Raw genomic sequence first — 23,631 nt, forward strand, 5'->3', positions numbered from 1 at the left:
TCACGTGATCCAATTGTGTTGGGACTATGCAAATAATATTTGTTGCATAAATGCATTGCTGAAACCGGGCAGGAGATATCCAGTTGCCAGCATGCTTTTCAGAGGACTGGATTGAGAGAGTAAATTATAAAATTGTATCATTTTAATGTATTTCTATGCAAAATAAAACCAATAGGAGACTAGTTAGTCTTTCTTGTTTTGTTATGTTGGGATTTTGAAGGTTACCATTGTGGAAGAGTGGCAATCTGCAAGGTTCAAATAAGTTATTTGAACAGATCACATTTAAGTTAGGTTAACTCAATTCATTTAGGTTCTTGCTACACAAAGTATTTGAGTACAATGAAAAAAACTGATTCATTGCCACAACAACAACAATGTATTAAGATAAATAGATTCTCTCAAAAAATTGCACATTTCTGGCATTTTTAGTTTGACTTAAATGATTGTGGTGCACACATTAATGCATTTTAAGTAATATCATTAACTTTTTTGAGGAACTTGATGAAGAGTTCAAGGTGTTGTCCTGGCCTCCAAATTCCCCAGATCTCAATCCAACAAGTCCGATCCATGGAGGCCCCACCTCGCAAATTACAGGACTTGAAGGATCTGCTGCTAATGTCTTGGTGCCAGATACTGCAGGACACCTTCAGGGGTCTTGTAGAGTCCATGCCTCTAGGGGTCAGAACTGTTTTGGCATCATGCGGAGGACCAATAGCATATTAGGCAGGTGATCATAATGTTTTGGAAACTTGTATTAGTTGGTTTATTTTATTTAAAAATGTTTTCAATTGATTACAGCCATTTAAGTCCATCTCACTTGCTTTAAATAAATTAGACCTATATAGGCCCATTGGCATCAGCCACCCTGCTATATACCAGCATTGGCCTCGACCATTTAAAAAAACCCATATCGGTTGACCTCTACTACGTGAAAATATAGGCAATAGCTACCTTATATTGTATGCATCATGTATGCCATACTAGTGCATATCTTTGTTGGGGATCATCATATTTGTGGGTTCATGACATTAAAAAGTTTTAAACCCTGAATCTGGCTCAACATGAAACCAACATCTTCCTGCATTATCACCACTAGACGGCAGTAGAGAGCAGACTTAAGACAACATACTGTAAACTTCTCTTAAGAGTTTACGTTCATTCTTTCTCTTGGAGCAGCAATGAGGTAAGTTACTTGTATTTAGTGAAAGAATGCAGATAAAATGCAGTTTAGAGTCCTAAAATAAATCATGTAACCTTTTGCATAAATTCTTTTTTTTTTTTTTTTTTAGCATGCATCCACCGTCATGCAGTCAGACGCCTGGTTAAAGTACAGTTTACTGAAGCAAGAAGTTTTCAACCCAAGTTCCTTGATTTCTGCATCTGCTGGAAAGAATGGACACCATCATGTAATTAGACTCGAGCTTTAGAGGTGGATTGTAGAATACTGAATGGTCCGAGTTTTGGCACATATGGAGTTGTGAATTATTTGTAAGTAACGATGCTTTAGTCTGTTTTGTTGTTGTTCAAGCGCGTTTGTTTGAACTTTGGTAGCTTTGGTATTTTCAGCGGGTAGCTCACCTTCTGTATGAGCTTTCTACACACTTTAGAGCACAAAGTATAGCATTTCACCATTTTTTAGTTTTGTTATATTTTTTTATTTACATAGTGAAATGACCAGGAATTAAAGCAAGTTCACCCCGTAGAAATAAAAAAAAAAAAAAAAAATAATATATATATATATATATATTATATATATATATATTACCCTCATTCCTCTGTGGAACCAAAAAGGAGAATTTCTGAAGAATGTTCATGCTGCTCCTTTCCGTATAATGAAAATGAATGGCTACAGTGGCTTTCAAGCTCCACAAAAGACAGAAGGCACCATAAATGTACTTATAACGTAGTTCATACAACACAAAGCTATCATATGGTTTCAGAAGACTTGGAATATTGTACATGAGTGTGTGGACTACTTTTATGATTTTATTTTTGGAGCTAGACAGCGTATGTCCCCATTCATTTTCATTGCATGAAAAAAACACCTTGACCATTGTGTCTGATGGTGCGTTCAAGTCCTCCTGGGAAGTTCGTACTTACGAGGTCGGAAATCGCGGTGTGTTGAAGTGATTTTACTTGGAAAGAACCGACCCATTTTGCAATTTTATATTTCTTTATCTCTTTTTCAGTTCTTGGCAGAAAGCTTTTTTTGCACCAATGCAACAAAATGAAGAGCAAATCCATGCATTAGGTGTGTAATTAATGCTTTACCTATTTTATCTAGAGGTGGTTAAAAATATCAATTTCCCAATGCATTGTAATCTCCATTTGAATGATATTATTTAATCCCAAGATCGATCTTTTACTCTATGCGCAACTCTCTACTACAATCAGTGGAACTCGCTCGCATTTACAACCAGATTTTGCGCTATATACAGTGGTGTAGCCAAGGGTGGGCTGGGGTGGGCCTGGGCCCATCCAAATTATTAGAGATTATTCTATTACTTCAAATATATATTTATAAAACAGTTTAAAAAATGCATAAATTCTCATTTCTGAAAGTGCGAAAGAACTGCTTGAATGCGCCTCTTCTCTGTTGTTAAGGAAAATTTGGTAAAAAATCTAATTAAATTGGGGTGAGACCTCGGCCCGTCCATTTTTATTGAGGCCTACCCAAAAGTAATTTCCTGGCTATGCCGTTGACTATATATGTTACTAAAAATGTATATATTTGACAAGTGGCTGGTAAATGTTTAGATTTCACTCACCAGTGAATGAATTGTGTAGTATTCAGCAGTGAGATCGTACTCTCTGCGTGTTCCAAAGACGAGATCCATGCAACCTATTTGTCCTTGTATAATGTCTCTTTTAATACCCTTTCTATTCTTTACAGTCAGTTGTTGATCAAAATCATCAAAAAAATAAACTAATTACACATAGCAGGGATGAGATAATGCCTTTCGTGTCTCTCTCGTTAAAATGCACTCATTTACACACGCTCTGTACAGAAATGCCGGTCACCTTAAAGAGACAGTACCGGTTTTTAGCACGTTCAACAGATCAATGTAAATACTTGTAAATAGTACAAATTATGCAATTAAACAATAAACATGAAACAAAATATATATGCAATATGATATCACACTTATTGATTGAATACATTGATTTTTTCATTTTTAAAAAGCTAAAATGTGACCGAAATGATTAATAACTAATAAAATATAATTAGTCAAAATAAAATTTTCAAAATGTACCTATTTAGAAGATCCCCTGTATAATTAACAGCATTAGCTGGGAGGGAATTTCTTTCATATGTAAAAAAAAAATAAAAAAATAAAAAAAGGGACATTATAACTGAAATATACCCATATGAATAGACATTGAATCAAATCAAAATCCGAATCTAGAGCTTGTGAATTGGAATCGAAATGAATTGGGAAATCTGTATCAATACCCAGCCCTAATTTTATCATTCTTGTGCAACCATAATGATGGGAAATGTAGTTTTGTTGCAAACGCTTGTCGCTGCATAAACCAGCTAAATGAGTCTTACTTTCTGGCAAGTTTTATCTTTATTCTTCATTAACAGTACAGAAAATTCATCCAAACTAAACTGCACAGTAAAAATCCTCAAGTAAAAAACTTAATTATTACCAATAACAGTTTCCTTCCGCCATTACTCTTAGTCGAAATCGACACGCTTCCAACTCGGAAAGTCAGGGCTCGAGGAAAATCCAGAGTTTCCCACTCGTAATGATGACTTTTTGGTGGCGTTCATGTGTGGTTAACTCGTAAATACGATCATTCCGACATGACTTAAACCAGAGACTATTTAGCAGAGACGGGCCACTTACATTAAAGTGAATGGGAGAAATTGGAATGCCCAACAGTCAACGGATGTAGAAAGGAAGTCCCGCCTTACAGGTAAAAGAACCAACCACCTTTTAGATACAGACATCACCTGTCAATCAACTCGAGGACGTGCATGCGCATTAGTTATACAAGATGGGAAAATGTCGGGGGTGTTTATAGCGTAATCTGAAGTAAAAAATGTATAATTCCAGATTTTACTGCTGATTTGAAATTTGCTCTTTGATCGTAATCTTGACCAGCCACTTTGGAGATTTCGGTCTTTCCGCATTCAAGTAGATAAGAGCACTTGTATGCCTTGTATTGTTTACAAAGAAAAATAGCTGCCTGAGAGTGTTCCAAAGATGGCCGCCGAGTGGACTGACTTGCTAAAAAGACTTTGCTTGAATGCACCATAACATCTCCTTTTGTGTTCTATGAAAGTTAATGACTGAATTTTCATTTTGAGTGAATTATTCCTTTTAAATTGAAGGATCTCTCATAAATGGAAGAACACTCTACATTTTCAACTACAAAATACATTTATTATCAGTATGAAAGCCTGTAAGAGCTTGTTGTTTTTATCTTCCAATAGGTAAAGAAATCTGCCATGCCGTTTGAGGAATTCATTGCAGGATGGATTTCAGGTAATTGCTTTTCTGGTCTCAATGACAGCACTTATAATTCCTTGATGTGACTTTCAGTCCTGGAATCTATACGTTTGCAATGGCCAGTATTGTTAAATTCTTTTACATTTAATAAATCACTTACCAAAAAATTCTGGGTTATGTATGTGGGTTTTAGGTGCTGTGGGTTTGGTTTTTGGACACCCATTAGACACAGTAAAGGTGAGTGGTCTTGACTTACTGTATATTTTAAGAATATGATTTGTTTTAATTGCTCACACTAATCAAGTTATTATTTAGCTCTTTATTTTTGGTCATAGGTGCGACTTCAGACCCAATCTGTGTATAGTGGGATATTAGATTGTGTGGTCAAGACCTATACACATGAAGGGGTGAGTCTTCTTAAATTGCATAGAGAAAAAGGCCCTCTCTCAAGATTTAACAGTTACCTTTTCATCTTCACAAATTCCCTAAAGTTAATGAGTCACTTTAATGACAGATCTTTTTTTTTTTCATCAATCTGCAGTTCCATGGATTTTTTAAGGGCATGGCATTTCCTGTCCTCACTATTGCCCTTAGCAACTCTGTGGCCTTTGGGTCCTACAGCAATGCTTTGAATTATCTCACCCAATCCCATCGCAGTAACTCTGACCAAACCAACAGGTCACCACTCCCAGCGGTCTTCATGGCTGGCTGCTTTTCAGGTCTTTCACAAGTATGTTTGGTTTAAGCAAAGTTGCACTGAATATCCTAAAGAGGCATATTAACCCTCAGAACCCCACTATACCGAAATTACAACACTATGTTTAAAGCAATTAAATAATGCTTATTATTCACTAAATATGGGTAAAATCTTAATACAACAGCAGTGATATAGGAACAACTATGGAAGGAACGAATTTGAATTTGAATCACCCAGCATGCCAAAGTCACACATACTGGCTGTTTTGGATCAATCATCCAAGTAGGTGTGTGACTTTTAATATTTTTTCTCAATTTCTAACATTTTTAGCTATACTTAGCTATTTAGTTAACATAATAAAATACAAAATATATACAGTACACTTAATAAAATATACACTTTCAGGATCCCATTCGGTAATACAGATACAAATTTCATATGGTTTTGGATGTAGCCTATTGAAACTAGCCTAATGAACATATGCAAATTTCAAAAGCTTCTTAGCTTGCTGGAAAGGCTCCTTCAGAACTTCAAAGTATACATATGTACATGTACACTAATCAATATTAATGGCTGGGTCTCTGAGGGTTAAACTTTGCTGCATTCAAAATATGTGTTGTCCATTCTTTTATAAAACAGGGCAAACAAATGTTTAACTATACTGTAATGTGAAGCATTGAGATAGTATATCATTTCCTATCCAACAGGTGTTTGTTACAGCTCCGATAGACCTGGTCAAGGTGCGTTTACAGAGTCAGACCAGGGGCAGGTCAGGTGGAAATAAATACAGAGGCCCCCGTCATTGTGTAGCAGTTATCTTAAGAGAAGATGGGGTCAAAGGGCTTTTCAGAGGAATGTGGGCTCTCGCGCTACGAGATGTACCTTGTTACGGACTTTACTTCCTGCCGTACGAGCTCATCTGCAGAATGCTGACAGAGACAGGGAAGCAGACAGGTGACTATGCATGAATGGAGTATGGTATTGGTATACTGAAACAAAAACGATGTGACATATGGGCATTTCTTAGACTTCGAGTGGTTGGCTTTTATAAAAATAAAAAAATAAAAATTCTACTTTTTTCACATAAAGGGTACATTCCGGGTTTAGCTTAATCGACAGCATTTGTGGCATAATGTTGATTACCACAAATATTTATTTTGTCTTGAAAAAATTACAAATTCAATGATCTTTAAAAATAACCAAATCTGGGTTACGGTGAGGCACTTACATTGGAAGTGAATGGGGCCAATACGTTTCAAATGTATAGACACAAGACATAAACAAAATGCGTGTTAACACGATTTTAGTGTGATACAATTGATTACTAACTTTTCCTATGTAATGATATATGTATATCCAATTTTACAACTTAGGGTGGCAAGAAAAAGTATGTGAACCCTATTTGAATTAGCTGTTTTTCTTTATTAATTGGTTATAAAATTGTATCTCATCTTCATCAAAGTCACAAGTAACAACACCCAAACAGCTATATTCTTTCATGTCTTTATTGAACACATCCAATTAAACATTCACAGTGCTGTGGAAAAAGTAAGTGAACCCTTGGATTTAATAACTGGTCGATCCTCCATTGGCAGCAATAATGTCAACCAAGCGTTTCCGGTAAGCGGATTAGACCTGCTCAACGTTCAGAAGAAATGTTGGACCATTCTTCCTTACAGAACTGCTTCAGCTCAGCCATATTCTTAGATCTTGAGGTCATTCAACACCATCTCTAATGGGATAAGGTTTGGGATCTGAATACATATCACAACGTTGCTAGAACGTTATTATGACGTTTTTATCACGTCCGCAAATCTCATTTGCTATGTCCACCCTGGTTCTTCACGTTCTGTGGTCAAAATGTTCCCACCCCACCTACTATATTATATTCTAAAGCAAAAGTTTTACTGGCAACATACTAGCAAACTACGTTGCAAAAATGTTTTTTTTTCCCACGTCGTGATAATGTTTTATCCAATGTACTTGATAAGACAGATGTCTGGGTTTTTCCACATTATAAATATGTGTTTTCACAACGTTGCAGAAATGTCGTTACTACGTTTTTATGATATCGGCACCTCTCCTTGCAGAGTTGTAAGTAGGGCGTATTATGACTAGCAAGGGCCCCAGGGCCAATTTTCTTTTAGGGCACCCCCGGTCCAATTATCTTTCAAAGTTGAGAGAGTCAATTTCAGTCAATTTTCATTGATTTAAGTCTCTTTTAATACCCTTTCTGTTTTTTACAGTCAGATTAACTCAAATATACAGCACGGTCGTGGTAAAGAAACCGCTCAACCGAAGCAGGTTTGCTGAACAGCCCCCTGTTCTTAAAGAGACAGTACCATTTTAACATTTGCACTTTTCAAGCATAAAGCTTAACCCAATAAAGCCTAAAGTATTAAATAATAGTCAGAAAATTCAAATTTTTAAAGAGTGGCTAAAAAATTGTTTTCATTAGAAACAGGAAGGCAAAAGGGTCCTATAAGTGGGCTGGGGGCCCTCATAGTCACAGGGACCTATTGAGGGGTCCTTGTATAAGCTGACAGCTGTGGGGGCCACATATTCAAGCATATATAAACATTTGTTTTCAAAGTTTATGGGCTGCCAGACCTTGTAAAATACATTGTTTCTATACTTAAAATCCATGCCCTCAGTAAAGACGGTAAGTACACAGTGATATTTATATCTCACTTTAAAAAAAAAATTAAAATAAAAAAACCATCTCGTACTAAGTGATTCACAAAAATATAAAACAACAATACAAAACAAACTAAGGATAAGTGAAAGAATAAAAACAAAAAAAACCCAAAAAGAAAAGTGTTGGTAATAAAAGAAAGAGAAAATCAAAATAATAATTAGGCCTTAATATGGAAATATGTAAGCAATCCTAGTTAAAATCAATAATATACTATGGTGTTGTCACATGACCTCACTATTTAGTTTTTAATTTCTGCACGTGGCATCCAGTTATCATCTCGAAAAATAAATATGGTTTATCTGCATTTCTGATCTAATTTTTTGTCAAAATGCATTATACTTTGTCAGTCCAATCAAATAATAGGTTAAGAAAAATATTAAAATATTGTTAAAATATTGTAGTTGACCGCAAACTGCCTTCTGTTTGTCTTCTGCCTTCCATAAAAAAGCATTAGTGTCCAACTCCATATCTAATTAAAAGAGACTAGCTAATCAGATTCACTTAGATTAGTTAAAAGTGGAGATGTAGCGGTTCATATAAGATAATAATGACATATCACATGTACAGTGCATTCAGAAAGTATTCAGACCCCTTCATTTTTTTTCACATTTTGTTATGTTGCAGCCTTATGCTAAATAATAGACAAATCTTTTTTTTCACATCAATCTACAATCCATACTCCATAATGACAATGCAAAAACCAGATTTTTGATAACTGCAAATTTGGACTGTCGGTGGACAGCCATTTTCAGGTCTCTCCTGAGATGTTCGATTGGGTTCAAGCCCGGGCTCTAGCTGGGCCACTCAAGGACATTCAGAAAGTTGTCCCTAAGCCACTCTTGCATTGTCTTGGCTGTGTGCTTAGGCCATTGTCCTGTTGGAAGGTGAACCTTCGGCCCAGTCTGAGGTCCTGAGCGCTCTGGACCAGGCTTTCATTAAAGATATTTCTGTATTTTGCTGCGTTCAGCTTTCCTTCAACCCTGACCAGTCCCCCAGTCCCTGCCACTGAAAAACACCCCCACAGCATGATGCTACCACCACCATGCTTCACCGTTGGGATGGTACTGTGCAGGTGATGAGCGGTGCCTGGTTTCCTCCAGACATGACGCTCGGAATTGAGGCCAAACAGTTCAATCTTTGTTTCATCAGACCAGAGAATCTTGTTTCTCACAGTCTGAGAGTCCTTCCAAGCGGGCTTTCATGTGTCTTGCACTGAGGAGAGGCTTCCGTCTGGCCACTCTGCCATAAAGCCCAGATTGGGGGAGTGTTGCAGTGATGGTTGTCCTTCTGCAAGTTTCCCTCATCTCCACACATGATCTCTGGAGCTCAACCAGAGGGACCATTGAGTTTTTGGTCACCTCTCTTACAAAGGACCTTCTCCCCCAATTGCTCAGTTTGGCCGGGCGGCCAGCTCTAGGAAGAGTCCTGGTTGTTTCAAACTTCTTCCATTTAAGAATTATGGAGGTCACTGTGCTTTTGAGAACCTTACATGCAGCCCAAAGAATTTTGTAGCCTTCCCCAGATCTGTGCCTTGACACAATCCTGTCTTTGAGCTCTGCAGGCAGTTTCTTTGACCTCATGGCTTGGTTTTTGCTCTGATTTTCAGCTGTGAGACCTTATATAGACAGGTGTATGTCTTTCCAAATCATGTCCAATCAGTGGAATTTGCCACAGGTGGACTCCAATCAAAGTGAAGAAACATCTCAAAGATGATCCAGATAAATGGGATGCACCCGAGCTAAATTTCAAGTGTCATAGCAAAGGGTCTGACTTATGTCAAAGTGTTATTTCAGCTTTTTTCTTTTTTTTTTAAATTTGCTTTTTGCTTTATCATTATGGGGTATGGAGTGTAGATCAATGTGAATTATTTATTTATTTATTTTTTTTTTTAAAGCATTTTAGCATAAGGCTGCAACATAACAAAATGTGCAAAAAAAAAAAGAAGGGGTCTGAATACTTTCTGAATGCACTGTAATTCTTCCAACTGTGCCTTGCCTTTATGAATATGTATTCTAAAAGTATTCTTGTATTCTGTAAACCCTACTTTTTTATGTGATGTATTTGGAATACTTTACTGAATGCATTTAAGAAAGAGTATTTGAAATTCAGCCCAGAATACTTTCTTAAAGTAATCCGCACAACCCTGCGTGTTCTTCCCAAACAATTCAACCTTAATTACATCAGTGCTCAAAAGTTTGCATACCCTGGCAGAAATTGTGAAATTTTGGCATTGATTTTGAAAATATGACTGATCATGCAAAAAAACTGTCTTTTATTTAAGGGTAGTGATCATATGAAGCCATTTATTATCACATAGTTGTTTGGCACCTTTTTAAATCATAATGATAACAGAAATCACCCAAATGGCCCTGATCAAAAGTTTACATACCCTTGAATGTTTTGCCTTGTTACAGACACACAAGGTGACACACACAGGTTTAAATGGCAAATAAAGGTTAATTTCCCACACCTGTGGCTTTTTAAATTGCAATTAGTGTCTGTGTATAAATAGTCAATGAGTTTGTTAGCTCTCACGTGGATGCACTGAGCAGGCTAGATACTGAGCCATGGGGAGCAGAAAAGAACAGTGAAAAAACCTGCGTAACAAGGGAATGGAACTTTAGAAAGATGGAAAAGGATATAAAAAGACACCCAAAGCCTTGAAAATGCCAGCCAGTACTGTTCAATCACTTATTAAGAAGTGGAAAATTCGGGGATCTCTTCATACCAAGCCAAGGTCAAGTAGACCAAGAAAGATTTCAGCCACAACTGCCAGAAGAATTGTTCAGGATACAAAGAAAAACCCACAGGTAACCTCGGGAGAAATACAGGCTGCTCTGGAAAAAGATGGTGTGGTCTGCATTATATCCTATTTGTGGACTTCAGTTCAGCCTTCAATACCATCATGCCTGATCTTCTCTCAACCAAACTAACCCAGCTCTCCGTGGCCACCCCAATCTGTCAGTGGCTCACCAACTTTCTGACAGATAGGCAGCAGCTAGTGAGACTGGGTAAACTCACATCCGGGACCCTCACTGTTAGCACTGGTGCTCCTCAAAACAGTGGAGATGATAGTGGATTTCAGGAGAAATCCCTCCACCCCCATCCTGAACAGCACTGTGGCAGTAGTGGAGTCATTCAGGTTCCTGAATGACATTCAGGATCTCTCAGGACCTGAAGTGGGACACCCACATAGACTCCATTGTGAAGAAGGCTCAGCAGAGGTTGTACTTCCTTCGCCAGCTGAGGAAGTTCAACCTGCCACAGGAGCTGCTGACACAGTTCTACTTGGCTGTCATTGAGTCTGTCTTGTGTACATCTATAACTGTCTGGTTTGGCTCAGCCACCAAATCAGACAGAAGGAAACTACAGCGGACAATCAGGACTGCTGAGAGGATTATTGGTGCCCCCCTGCCCACTGTCCAAGACCTGTACATCTCCAGAGTGATGAAACATGCAGGTAGAATCACTCTGGACCCCACACACCCTGCCCACTCCCTCTTTGAACTTTTGCCCTCTGGCCGGCGCTACAGAGCACTGAGCGCCAGGACATCCAGGCTCAAGAACAGTTTTTACCCTCGAGCCATTTTCCACATGAACAATTAAACTGCCTCAGGACTCCCCCATAGTGCAATAATGTAAATACAAATCTCATGTACATATGTAAATTCACATAATTAATTCAATAACTGTACATACCCCTACCTTGCACATACATTACCACTTGCACATGTACATACGCCATTTTGTTAAAAGTTCTATTACTTGTATGTCTATTTATACTCTTACCTTGTTTTATATTCTGTGTCTCACTGTAATTTTCTGTGTGCACTTTTTTCTCCTATCATCAAAAAAAAAAAAAAAATTCCTTGTGTACGTGTGAACACTTGGCAATAAGGCTCATATATATATATATATGTATATATAAATAAAATGTTTAAAAAAAAAAATTAATTTCCATCACCATCATTTCCACCACTTAATTCTATGGAGAACACAAAAAAGAGTTTAAGATGTGGTGGAAACGATACTGTAGTATACATTTTCAAGACTTTAACAAAAAATAACAGAAATAATATCTCTCCTCTCCTTGATGGCTAATTTATGAATAAATCAAATTATACAACAGTTCCGGTTCTTGAATCGGATTGGCCAAGCTGCGTTCCAAGAGTGCTGATATTTAGTGTAACAGAACTGGGACAAATCACTGTTTGTATCACTCTACTTGTCTGTAATCACGCTGTTCTACATAGTGGTGGGGACTTTTATTTATCCTATTGACTGGAGACGACTTTTGAATCCGTTCAGTAATACGATTCGTTCACTGATAATTTCTGCAGATTACATCTTTACGGCAATAGGTGTCAACAAATGAGCGTCGTCTTTGTTAAAGTGAGTAATTGAGTCATTTACTGATTCCTTAAAAACACTCGCCCATTCACAACCGAAACAATGGAAGCGAATGAGAATGATTTGTTCACATGAAACACTAGATTGAAACTACAGAGTGGAGATGTGCTTGATGCTTTTGCCTCTTTTGGAACTGTTTTGGCTGGTGAACAAGAAATGTACAAACTACCTGGCCAGTTTTTATCTGAAACTCAAGTTATTCAATATCATTTACTTTGCCAAGTAGACTAATGCAGAGTCTTTTTAAGGTGTGTTCACACATGCAGTGAAATTAAGCAATATCACACAAGCAAGAGTGCTGTCAGTTTGAATATCATCACAGCCGTGAAAAGGCTCCGCATTCATCTAGTTAGCAGAGTATTAAAGGAATAGTTCACCCTCAAATTAAAATCTGTCATCTTTTCGGGCCCATTCACTGTCAGTGCATGGAAAAGAGCACCGTGAACATTCTGCCTAATCTCAAAGTTGAGAAATGGATTGGAACGAGGGTGAGTAAATGATGACAGTATTTTCACTTCTTTAAATTAGTCACGATAAAGTGATAATAACATCATGTGCTCATGTGGTTTAGGTCCCTTTGCAGTGCTGATGGCTGGTGGTGTCGCTGGTGTGGTTACATGGGCCTGTGCCACACCCATGGACGTGATCAAGGCTCGACTGCAGATGTCAGGAGCTGGTGGTCGCTTGTACAACGGAGTCCTACACTGCATTACTGTGAGTGTACGTGAAGAGGGCATGCGGGTGTTCTTCAAAGGCCTTCTTCTCAACAGCGTGAGAGCGTTCCCAGTGAATGCTGTGACCTTCCTCTGCTTTGAGATGATAATGAGAGCCATGACAGATTACTCCCAGGACTGAGGGAGCGTCCTCCATCACTGTTGTGTGGAGGTATTGCGTATATTCCAGGAAATGCCCATAAATAAGGCATTGGATGGCCAACGCTGTGTGAGATCTTACCATTTTTAGTTGTGGTCGACCAATATAGATTTTGTTAATGGTCAATATCTACAGCCATGGCCAAAAGTATTGGCAGTGACATACATTTTGTGTTTTGCAAAGTTTGCTGCTTCAGTATTTGTAGATTATTTTTTCACGTTTCTGTGGTATACTGGAAAACTGTGATTCATAAGTTTTAAAGGCTTTTATTGGCAAAAACATTCAATATATGCAAAGAGTCAATATTTACAGTGTTGACCCTTGTTCTTCATAACCTCTGCAATTCGCTTTGGCATGCTGGATATCAGCTCCTGGGCCAAATCCTGACTGATGGCGATCCATTCTTGCCTTATTAGTGCTCGGAGGTGATCACAATTTGTGGGCTTCTGCTTGTCCACTCGCCTTTTGAGGATTGACCACAGGTTCTCTATTGGATTAAGATCCGGGGTTTGCCTGGCCACGGATCCAAAATTTCAAATGTAATGATCTCCGAGCCACTTCATTATCACTTCAAATTGTCACTTACATGGTGCTCCATCATGCTGGAAAATGCACGGATCACCAAATTTCTCCTGGATTGTTGGGAGAAGTTGCTCTTGCAGGACGTTTTGATACCATTCTTTATTCATGGCAGCGTTTTTGGGCAGAATTGTGAGAGAGCCCACTCCCTTGGCTGAAAAGCTACCCCACACATGGATGGTCTCAGGATGCTTCACTGTTGGCACGACACAGGACTCGTGGTAGCATTCACCTTTTCTTCTCCAGACAATTGATTTTCCAGATGTCCCAAACAGTCGGAAGGGGGCTTCATCAGAGAAAATAACTTTGCACCAGTATTCTGCTGTCCAATCCTTGTACTTCCTGCAGAATTTCAGTCTGTCCTTGATGTTTTTCTTGGAGAGAAGTGGCTTCTTTGCTGCCCTTCTTGACACCAGGCCGTTGTCCAAAAGTCTTCGCCTCACTGTGCATGCAGATGTACCAACACCCATCTGCTGCCAATATTGAGCAAGCTCTGCACTGGTGGTGACACGATTCCATAGCTGACTCCTCAGGAGGAGATGGTCCTGGCACTTGCTGGATGCTCTGGGACGTCCTGAAGCCTTCTTCACTGCAGTTGAACCTCTCTCCTTGAAGTTCTTGATGATCCGGTAAATGGTTCTTTCAGGTGCAATATTCTTTGCAGCAATTTCCTTGCATGTGAGACCATTTCGATGCAAAGCGATGATGGCTACATGTCTTTCTTTGGAGGTAACCATTGCTAACAAGAACACAATGATTGGAAGCACTTCTCTCCTTTTATAGCAATCAGTCTGCTCTTGTAATCCAATCAGAATGATTGAGTACTAGTCAGATGAAATCACTCTTTCACACTTTCCCAGGTGCTGCTGATATGATTAGGGAAATGATGGTAGCTGGTCATTTTGTGCCAGGGCCAAAAAACAGTGAAATTTGGGTTTTTGTGATAAAGTTAATTTTTTTGGCCAATGAAGCTTTTTGCAATTATTGAAAATGCATCTGATCACTCTGCACAATAATCTAGAAACAATGTGAATCAACACCGCCACAAAAACTGAAGCAACAAACTTTGCGAAACACAAAATTTATGTCACTGCCAATACTTTTGGCCATGGCTGTAGAGAGTAGGGTGGGCAATGGCGATATTCAATTATAAGACAATTTAATGATATTAAAGTCTGTTATCTGGCCAAGCAGGCAGGGTTATCATCTGAAACCAAAAATCTCACAATGGCCGAATATCGATGATTAATCAGCTTGGTCAATATATTGGTCTATCGCTACTTTTTATTCATGTTGAATGTTATAAATGTAAAGGTGAAGTGTGTAATTTCTGCACCACTAATGGCAGTTTTCAAACAAGTTTCAAATACTTAATTACAAGAAAGGGTCTTATAATAATGAGATCCTGAGTCATTATGGTGAAAAAGTTTTTCAATATAATAAACTAATTATAATTCAAACAAATGTATCATTATAATGATAAATTATGAAATTATGAAAATGAGAATATTTTATGACACTAAATATTAAATCAATATTTTATTATAACTACCTTTAACAGAAACCGAAGTAATTACTTAACCCTCATGTTCTGTTGAGATTGAATTGTACTGTTGTTATTTTTGGAGTCCCAGAATCCCTAATGCTGTACTTGTAAAAATAATAATAGCAATTTAGAAATGTACCTCTTATTTTCCCTTCAAATTTTTAAAACATGTTTAATATTTTTTATGATTATATTTTACCTCAGAGCAGATGCACATTTTAGAATGTTCCATACGTGTCCACTGGCGCATGGTGAATGAAGCGGATGTTTTCAATTTATTCTAATGGGAGCCGAGCGCCACACTCGCGAGGTGGATTCTCATTGGAATTCATTGAAAACTACCACTTTGCTTTGCTCACCACGTGCCAATGAACACTTACGGTCAACTTTGCATGGCGAAATTCCGTGGGCGAAGAAGGCGTAGGCGGCTATTGAGCGCATGTAAAACCAGCAAAAACTAATTGCCAAGCAGCCTCTTTTTAATGCTGCACTCAAAACTCTGGGAGAGTGATGTTAAAAAGAAATTCCCCACTAAAATGATATCCTTGTCCATTGTGAATATTCAGCGTAGCTGTATACGAAGCATCGCCCACACAGAGTTAATTGCAACTTCCTATTGGTCAACGCAACTCCATGCAAAATTTGCGAGGGGAAATTCTTTGCCACCGGAAGTCCATTGCGCAAAATTCTCGATTCCGCGGATTCCACTTTTTCAGCCGTCTGGGTTCCGGACGCATTTTTCCCATTAATTTTTTTTACCATAGACTTTTCATAAAATCCTTCATAAAAGTTGTAAGCCATGACCAAACCAACCAGCTCCGAGGTTAAATCACAACATCACAAACTTTGTTTTGAGCCAAAAAAGTATTTGAAAATCAGACAAAAAGTACAATACTGTGTACTTACCATCTTTCATGACAGCACACTGAGAGGCACGTTTCACAGGCTTGGTTGGGCGGACTACTCCTATTGGTGAAGGGTTCTCTGCTGGACCATGGGTAATGTAGTTGTTTTCCATTACACTGCATGCCCAATTATTAGGCAAATGACTATTCTGATCTTATCATTATTTCCATGCACATTTTCCAACTCCAAACCATATGAACTTGAATGCTTATTGGATTCAATCATTTTCAGGTGATATGTATTTGTGTAATGAGGGAGGGTGTGGCAAAAGTGACTAACACCTTATATCAAGGTGTGCATAATTATTAGGCAGCTTCATTACCTCAGGTAAAATGGGCCAAAAAAGAGATTTAACTGACACTGAAAAGTCAAATATTGTAAAATGCCTTTCAGACAGATGCAACACTCTTGAAATAGCTAAACTATTGAGGCGTGACCACCGGACAATCAAATGTTTTGTTGCAAATAATCAACTGAGGCGCAAAAAACGCATGGAGAAGAAAAAGCGCAAATTAACTGCAAAAGACTTGAAAAGAATTAAACGTGAAGCTACCAGGAACCCATTATCCTCCAATGCTACCATATTCCAGAACTGCAACCTACCTGGAGTGTCCAGAAGTACAAGGTGCCAAGTGCTCAGAGACATGGCCAAGGTCAAGAAGGCAGAAATACGACCACCACTGAATATATTCACAAGTTGAAGCATCAAGATTGGGCAAAGAAATACATGGCGACAGATTTTCAAAGGTTTTATGGACAGATGAAATGAGAGTGACTCTTGATGGACCAGATGAATGGGCCCGTGGCTGGATCACTAAGAGACACAGGGCACCACTTCGAGTCAGGTGCCAGCAAGGTAGAGGAGGGGCACTGGTGTGGGCTGCTATCATTAAGGATGAGGTAGTTGGACCTTTTCGAGTTGAAGATGGATTGAAACTCAACTCTCAAACCTACTGCCAGTTTCTGGAAAGTACTTTCTTCAAGCAGTGGTACAGGAAGAAGTCCTCAGCATTCAAGAAGGTCATGATCTTTATGCAGGACAATGCTCCATCACATGCATCCGAGTACTCCACTGCTTGGCTAGCCAGCAAGGGCCTCAGAGATGCCCAAATAATGACTTGGCCCCCTTCCTCACCTGACTTAAATCCTACTGAGAACTTGTGGGCCCTTCTCAAATGTGAGATTTACAGTGAGGGAAGACAATACACCTCTTTGAACAGCATTTGGGAGGCTGTGGTTGCTGCTTCAGCGAAAGTTGATCGTGAACAGATCAAGACACTGACAGACTCCATGGATGGAAGGCTCATGGCAGTTATTGAAAAGAAGGGTGGCTATATTGGTCACTGAATATTTTTGAAAGGCCAAAAATGTTATTTAATTGTCATTTTGTGTTACTTATTTGTTGCACATACTCTAAAAATTGAGAATAAACAACTGAGTTGGAAGAAATTATTTTTGTAATTTAGTTGCCTAATAATTGTGCACACCAATAGTTGCCTAATAATTGTGCCTACTTATATATTCCCCTGAGAAAGACAAAACTCACTTTTTCTTTGTTAAACATTCAGGTTTGAGGTTCAATAACATTTTGGATTGACTGAGAGCATTGTGTTTGATCAACGATAAAATTAATACTGAGGAATACAATTTGCCTAATTATTGGGCACGCAGTGTAAATCCACAATCACACATGATTTTTAAACAATTAAGTTTAACACACACTGATGTCTTCAACAGAAGCATATACCATCAATGAATAGGTATGTCTTTAAAAGTTTGTTATCGTTGAAAATCAATTTGTCTATGGAAAAAATGAATGTGATTTTTACAGACTGTAGCGCTCTATTGAGAAGACTGTATTTCGCCCGCTGAATTTTGCCGTGCTAAGGTAAATGTGGCCGCACCTTTACTCCTGAAAATCAGCTCATTTAAAAAAATCAGACAAAGCAAGAAATCTGCATTTACAACAGATTTGAAATAACTAGTTATTCTCTGATGCAAAAACCATTAGCTATTCAAGTATCTGCCCAACATGTTTTTTTTTTGCACTTAACATTGTTCTGATCTTTAGTAGAGGTTTAATAAAATATAAGCCTTACAACAAACAGAAATGTAGCCTTTTATTTCACCAACTCTTTCCTAAGCCAGATAGCTTTAAAATGACAACACTTTTCATGTTATCAAGTAAGCAATACTATTTCTTTGTCCATTTTCTTTTACACCTTTCAGAAAGTCATTTCAGTTTTCATTTCAGACTTCATAATGTTGAAATCAATTGGATTATTTCATCTTTCAGAATGTTTAGGTCACATCTGTCATTGTACCAACCCTTTATTCTATTTCAAACATTAGCAAACAAACCTAGAAGTCACTATTGAAGCCTGTTTTAACTTTCAGGATCCAGATTTAAAAACCCTGCTACTAAATACTTTTCCTAATTGATCACTCCTGGGCTCTAGAACATGTTCAAGTAAACAAAGTAATATGTAATAGCACAGATGTATCTTTGAAAAGAATTACCCCCAAAAAACAAATAATCTTCAAAGCTTAAAATAAAAAAGGTCCTCGTTTATTTTTCATTGGCTCATTTGTTTAAGGGTTAATGTGGGCAATATTACTTCATTTTCATATGTATACACTTTATTTACTTGACATCAACACCAAGCCTAATATGTCCTACAAAAACTGGCCACAAATTACTTGTGATGCTTTTAATGGCAGGAAGTCCCAACCCAATCCCTTTATGAATGAGTTTTCCTATATGAACCAATTTAAAAACAAATAAAATTAAGTAGCACAGTCAATAATCCAATATGAAAATATAATAGTTTCTCAGTGTAAAATGTTTTGCATTCCTGGAGGTGAAAATTCCAAAATACTTTATGACCTGAGACAAAAAAAACAAAACTTCCTCTATATTTTCTCTGTTTTAACTTCCAACCAATTATTAAATTGCTAAATTTAAAGGAAAAATGCTAATATTCGCAGCCTATCATGTGAACTGAATCATGTGACGTTTAAGAGAGTGTGTTTTTAAAAATTTCTCTAATTTCTGGTCCCCTACAATTTCCTCAAACAAACATCACCAATACATATTTTCCATTCATTTTTATCATAAATCATACTGTCAACAGTTCATCTTAAAAACATTCAAATCTCAATTATTTCCTCTGCTCATTTCCGTTTTCCGTCTGGACTTTTTTTTTTTTTTTTTTTATGTTCGTGCATCTGGTCATCTAAGTGCTGTTCTTCCACCTGTTGTTTGTGTGTCCATCCTTGTGTTACCGCAGAAGGACGGTCCAGTCTGCCCCTGCATTGACCCCTGGCTTGCGTAGAGTTAATACTGCAGTCGCAGAGTCAAACTCAAACTCTACAGCTGACTCTATACCATCTGAAAATAAACATGACATGACACCAATAATAGGAGAATTTCTGAAAGCAGAAAATTGTTTACAATTCAGCCAATGAGCTATAACTGGTTTCCATCCAACTATTTTTCTAAGAAATCCTGAATGGAAATGCTTGATGTGCGAATTAACTCAAAATTCGCTTAAAATTTAAATGTGCAAGACAGAAATGGATTTTCTCAAATTTTGCATTAGTTAAAATCCACATTAAGGTGTTGGAAACAGTTTATTTGCAAAACGATGATGTTTTGTCGATTTGTTCACATGTTATGAGTTTGCGATAGCTTGATGTGACTGACCCAACAAAAAGTCCGACCTTGGCACACAAGTCTTTGAACATAGCTCTTGACATTCGGAAGTGTTTAACCGACAGCAGGTCTTTAAAATGTGTTTTGAGAGCAGGTGCTCCCAGGCATGTGGTGGCTGGTGGTGTATGGGCATCGCAGCCATTTTAGCCCTCATTATATTACACTTATTTTGCAGTGTCTCCTGGCAGCATTTTATAAAACGAGGTCGGCTGCTCCATCAAGACAAGGCAGCTCCCTCAAGATAATGTGCATGATGTAGTGGATGGAACTGCGCAATGATTAATATTTTCTTTAGTCCAATTTTTAGAAATGTGCATAAAAAATGCTAAACATTTAGATGGAAACCCAGCTTGTGTTACTAAGTGGAAGAATTGTTTGTGTTTTCGACTACACCGATGAGCCAAAAATTATGACCACCTGCATAATATGCTGTTGATCCTCTGCCAAAACAGCACCAACCCGCCGAGGCATGGACTCCACAAGACCTCTGAAGGTGTCCTGTTGTATCTGGTAGCAAGACATTAGCAGCAGATTCTTCAAGTCCTGTAAGTTGCAAGGTGGAGCCGCCGTGGATCTGACTTGTTGGTCCAGCACATCCCACAGATGCTCAATCGGATTGAGATCTGGGGAATTTGGAGGCCAGGGCAACACCTCAAACTCTTCATCATGTTCCTCAAACCATTCCAGAACAATGTGTGCAGTGTGGCAGGGCGCATTATCCTGCTAAAAGAGGCCACTGCCATCAGGGAATACCATTGCCATGAAGGGGTGTACCTGGTCTGCAACGATGTTTAGGTAGGTGGCACTTGTCAAATTGACATCCACATGAACGGCCAGACCCAGGGTTTCCCAACAAAACATTGCCCAGAGCATCAAACTCCCTCCACTGGCTTGTCGTCTTCCCACAGTGCATCCTGGTGACAACACTTCCCCAGGTAAACGGCACACACGTACACGGCCGTCCACGTGATGTAAAAGAAAAAGGGTCTCATTGGACCAGGTGACCAGGTGCTCCACGGTCCAGTTCCGACGCTCGCTTGCCCATTGTAGGCACTTTCGACAGTGGACAGGGATTATTTTGGGCACTCTGCGGCTACGCAGCCCCATACGCAGCAGGGTGTGATGCACTGTGTGTTGTGACACATTCATCCAGTAACCATAATTAGAATTTTCTGTGACTTGTGCCATAGTAGACCTTCTGTCGGTTCAGACCAGATAGGATTACCTGTGTTGCCCTCACGCATCTATGAGCTTTAGGCACCCAAAACCCTGTTGCCAGTTTGAGGTTTGTCCCTCCTCGGACCACTTTCGATAGGTACTCACCACTGCTGACTGGGAGCACCCCACAAGCCTTGCCGTTTCAGAGATTCTCTGACTCAGTCATCTAGCCATAACAATTTGGCCCTTGTCAAAGTCGCTCAGGTCTTTACTCCTGCCCATTTCTCCTGCATTCAACACATTGACTATGAAAACTGATTGTTCGCTTACCATCTAATCTACCCAGACCTTGATATGTGGCCCTGTTAGGAGATGATCAACATTATTCGCTTCACCTTTGAGAGGTCATAATGTTTTGGCTCATCGGTGTAAATCAGATATGTAGGGAACATTAGTGTTTTAATCACAACTTTTATCAAGCATATTTTTCACACATTTTATGTTTATGCTATGGGACTAAAGGTATAATAGACTAGTGAAACTCACCTGCGTTTCTCAGAGTGACAGAAGATGGCCCGCTGCCTCCAATAATGACAATCTTCTCTATCCATGAGCCAGTGGAGAAATGAGAGTCTGGGGCCAGATTTCTGATGGGAAAAAAAACAAAAAAAAACAGGCATAAAAAGATACAGCTTAGCACTGATGTGTGACTGCTCTTTTCTGCCAATCTTTGCATTGAAGTACAATGAATCCTACAGAAAGCTATCAAAAATATTGATGCTAGGGTGTTCTGGGTGGTTGACAGGGCATTGCTGCTTATTGGCCAAAGTCAAAAGAGCCTACCTATGATATTCTGGTCTCTAGATATGGCTTTATTCCCTCCTTTAATGCAAGTCTATGGGATTTTATTTTATTTTTTTTGGACAGGCAAAATCTGTTCATGTTGAAGTAGAAGTAAAAAGTAAAGAGAAATGAGCAGACCCACCTGGAGGACAGTGTATTGGCAGAGAAAGACAGATGCCTGTGGATAAACTGCTTCTCCTTTTCAAAGCTGAATGTATGGAAGTCATCAATGTACAGCTCTCCTTCAGCAAAGTCCTAAAGCACAAGATAGGACTGAATTTAGACTGTTCTTGCTGTGCACATGTCTCAGAAATATTGGTTGCAGAACACTCTTTCTGTTCAAGATGCAGAAACATTAGTTCATGCATCGATGTCCATCAATAATTTAAAAGGATTTGAGGAAATACTGAATTACCTGTGGACTGAGAGCCACATAGAGGGTATATGGATCATTCTCCATACAAGAGGAAGATCTCCTTACACGGTCCTTCCTGCAGATAATAGACCCTCCTCGCTGGAAAACTGGGATCTGAAATGTGATGAATAGAAAGAATGGAGAATGGAGATGCAGGGGGAAGAGAGGTAGAGTAGTTGCTTGATAAAGATGACTGGACCGAAAACAAACACAAAATAATGGGCTAACTAAGTATGATCAAAAGAACTATAGTGGGTTGACCACTATGTGGAACTGTCCTGAAACTCCAGAGACCCTTATGTCACCTACTGTAAGTTTCATGTTGACAAGCAAAAGCATTACCTAGATCTAGCTTTAGTTAATGTTTACCAGATTTATGGTCAACTATGTTAGCACATTAAAGTAGCGAAAACAGTTTGGAATAAGATCACACTAGGTCACACTAGGTTTTGAGCATGCAACATTTTTTCAGACAGCACAACGCGGACCAGGACATGATGCAACGCACAAGGGCTTCTGATTTTAACAAATCACAAACAACATTGTTACATTTTAAATGTACCATCAACTCGGGTTTCTGTAACAATAAAAACATGCATCTTTGAAATACGTGTTCTTTGAGGTAAGCCAAGAGATCAGCATGTGACATTTTGATCTTCTATTGGTCACACGTCTTGTCGTCATCCAGATTCACAGGTCAGAGTTCACCAAACTTGAACTTATAAATGCAGAAAACTGGAAGGTTTCTTCACATGAGCTTGTGTTTCCGGTTTCCCACATTTGGGTGCGTTTGAATGGGAGTGAATGGTGCATGAAGTGTAGTGTGACAGAAGATACATTTGATTTGTCAGCCCAATTTTTGTCAGGCATTTCCTAAAGATCATCTGACCCACATTTCCTTCGAATTGGACAAAATTTGTAGATAGAGTAATAATTAAAAAAAAAACCTTAAGATGGTGGAAGTTGGATAGGTTAAATTATTTTAAAGTTAGAATGATTTTTACCAGTTGTTATGATGTTATTTTTTCGACCTCTCCAAATCAGGGCATTTTAGGTCACATATCAAATGTAATTTTTAAAAGGCCAAAGCTTACCAAAGTACAACTACACTTCCTATTTTGGCAACCTCACTGTCAACTATATTAGGGCATAACTGGGGAATGGTTTCGAAAATCCAATAAATCCAAAAAGCAAAGGGAATATTTGTAGGAGAAGCCGCAAAAAAGAAAGTTTTGAAAAGTTGTGGACAATCTAATCAGCCAGAAAACGAAACTACCTGGTTCACTAAACTCAGCATGACTCAAGGAATCAAATTATGAATCACTTTTTTT

The 23,631-nt window shown here is 38.5% G+C and overlaps 2 protein-coding genes across 5 annotated transcripts in view; one reads left to right on the top strand and one right to left on the bottom strand.

Annotated features, from left to right (window-relative positions):
* The first annotated feature begins 1,153 nt into the window (after window positions 1-1,153).
* LOC127420853 (solute carrier family 25 member 45) lies at window positions 1,154-13,120 on the top strand. Its single transcript, XM_051663430.1, has 8 exons — window positions 1,154-1,183; window positions 1,290-1,488; window positions 4,445-4,496; window positions 4,654-4,697; window positions 4,796-4,867; window positions 5,002-5,190; window positions 5,865-6,111; window positions 12,837-13,120. The coding sequence occupies exons 3-8, from the start codon at window positions 4,460-4,462 to the stop codon at window positions 13,118-13,120; spliced, it is 873 nt and encodes a 290-aa protein (XP_051519390.1). The 5' UTR covers window positions 1,154-1,183; window positions 1,290-1,488; window positions 4,445-4,459.
* A 5,156-nt stretch (window positions 13,121-18,276) lies between these two features.
* Window positions 18,277-23,631, bottom strand: part of ganaba (glucosidase II alpha subunit a) — a 29,346-nt gene continuing 23,991 nt past the window's right edge. For all 4 annotated transcript variants that reach the window (XM_051672388.1, XM_051672397.1, XM_051672379.1 and 1 more), the window contains 4 exons: window positions 22,301-22,414; window positions 22,028-22,140; window positions 21,589-21,689; window positions 18,277-19,560 (listed from right to left, as the gene is read on the bottom strand). In XM_051672388.1, the coding sequence (XP_051528348.1) occupies window positions 19,451-19,560; window positions 21,589-21,689; window positions 22,028-22,140; window positions 22,301-22,414 (438 nt within the window). In that variant the 3' untranslated portion in view covers window positions 18,277-19,450. The remainder of the gene's footprint in view (window positions 19,561-21,588; window positions 21,690-22,027; window positions 22,141-22,300; window positions 22,415-23,631) is intronic.

Source organism: Myxocyprinus asiaticus, chromosome 3 (genome assembly GCF_019703515.2).
Source record: "Myxocyprinus asiaticus isolate MX2 ecotype Aquarium Trade chromosome 3, UBuf_Myxa_2, whole genome shotgun sequence".
Lineage (NCBI taxonomy): Eukaryota > Metazoa > Chordata > Actinopteri > Cypriniformes > Catostomidae > Myxocyprinus > Myxocyprinus asiaticus.

Bases quoted from the DNA above. Each gene is read 5' to 3' on its own strand.
- LOC127420853 (XM_051663430.1), top strand. From the start codon at position 4,460: ATGCCGTTTGAGGAATTCATTGCAGGATGGATTTCAG. The intron at 4,698-4,795 runs GTGAGTGGTCTT...TTTTGGTCATAG, and splicing joins ACCCATTAGACACAGTAAAG to GTGCGACTTCAGACCCAATC. The intron at 5,191-5,864 runs GTATGTTTGGTT...CCTATCCAACAG, and splicing joins GCTTTTCAGGTCTTTCACAA to GTGTTTGTTACAGCTCCGAT.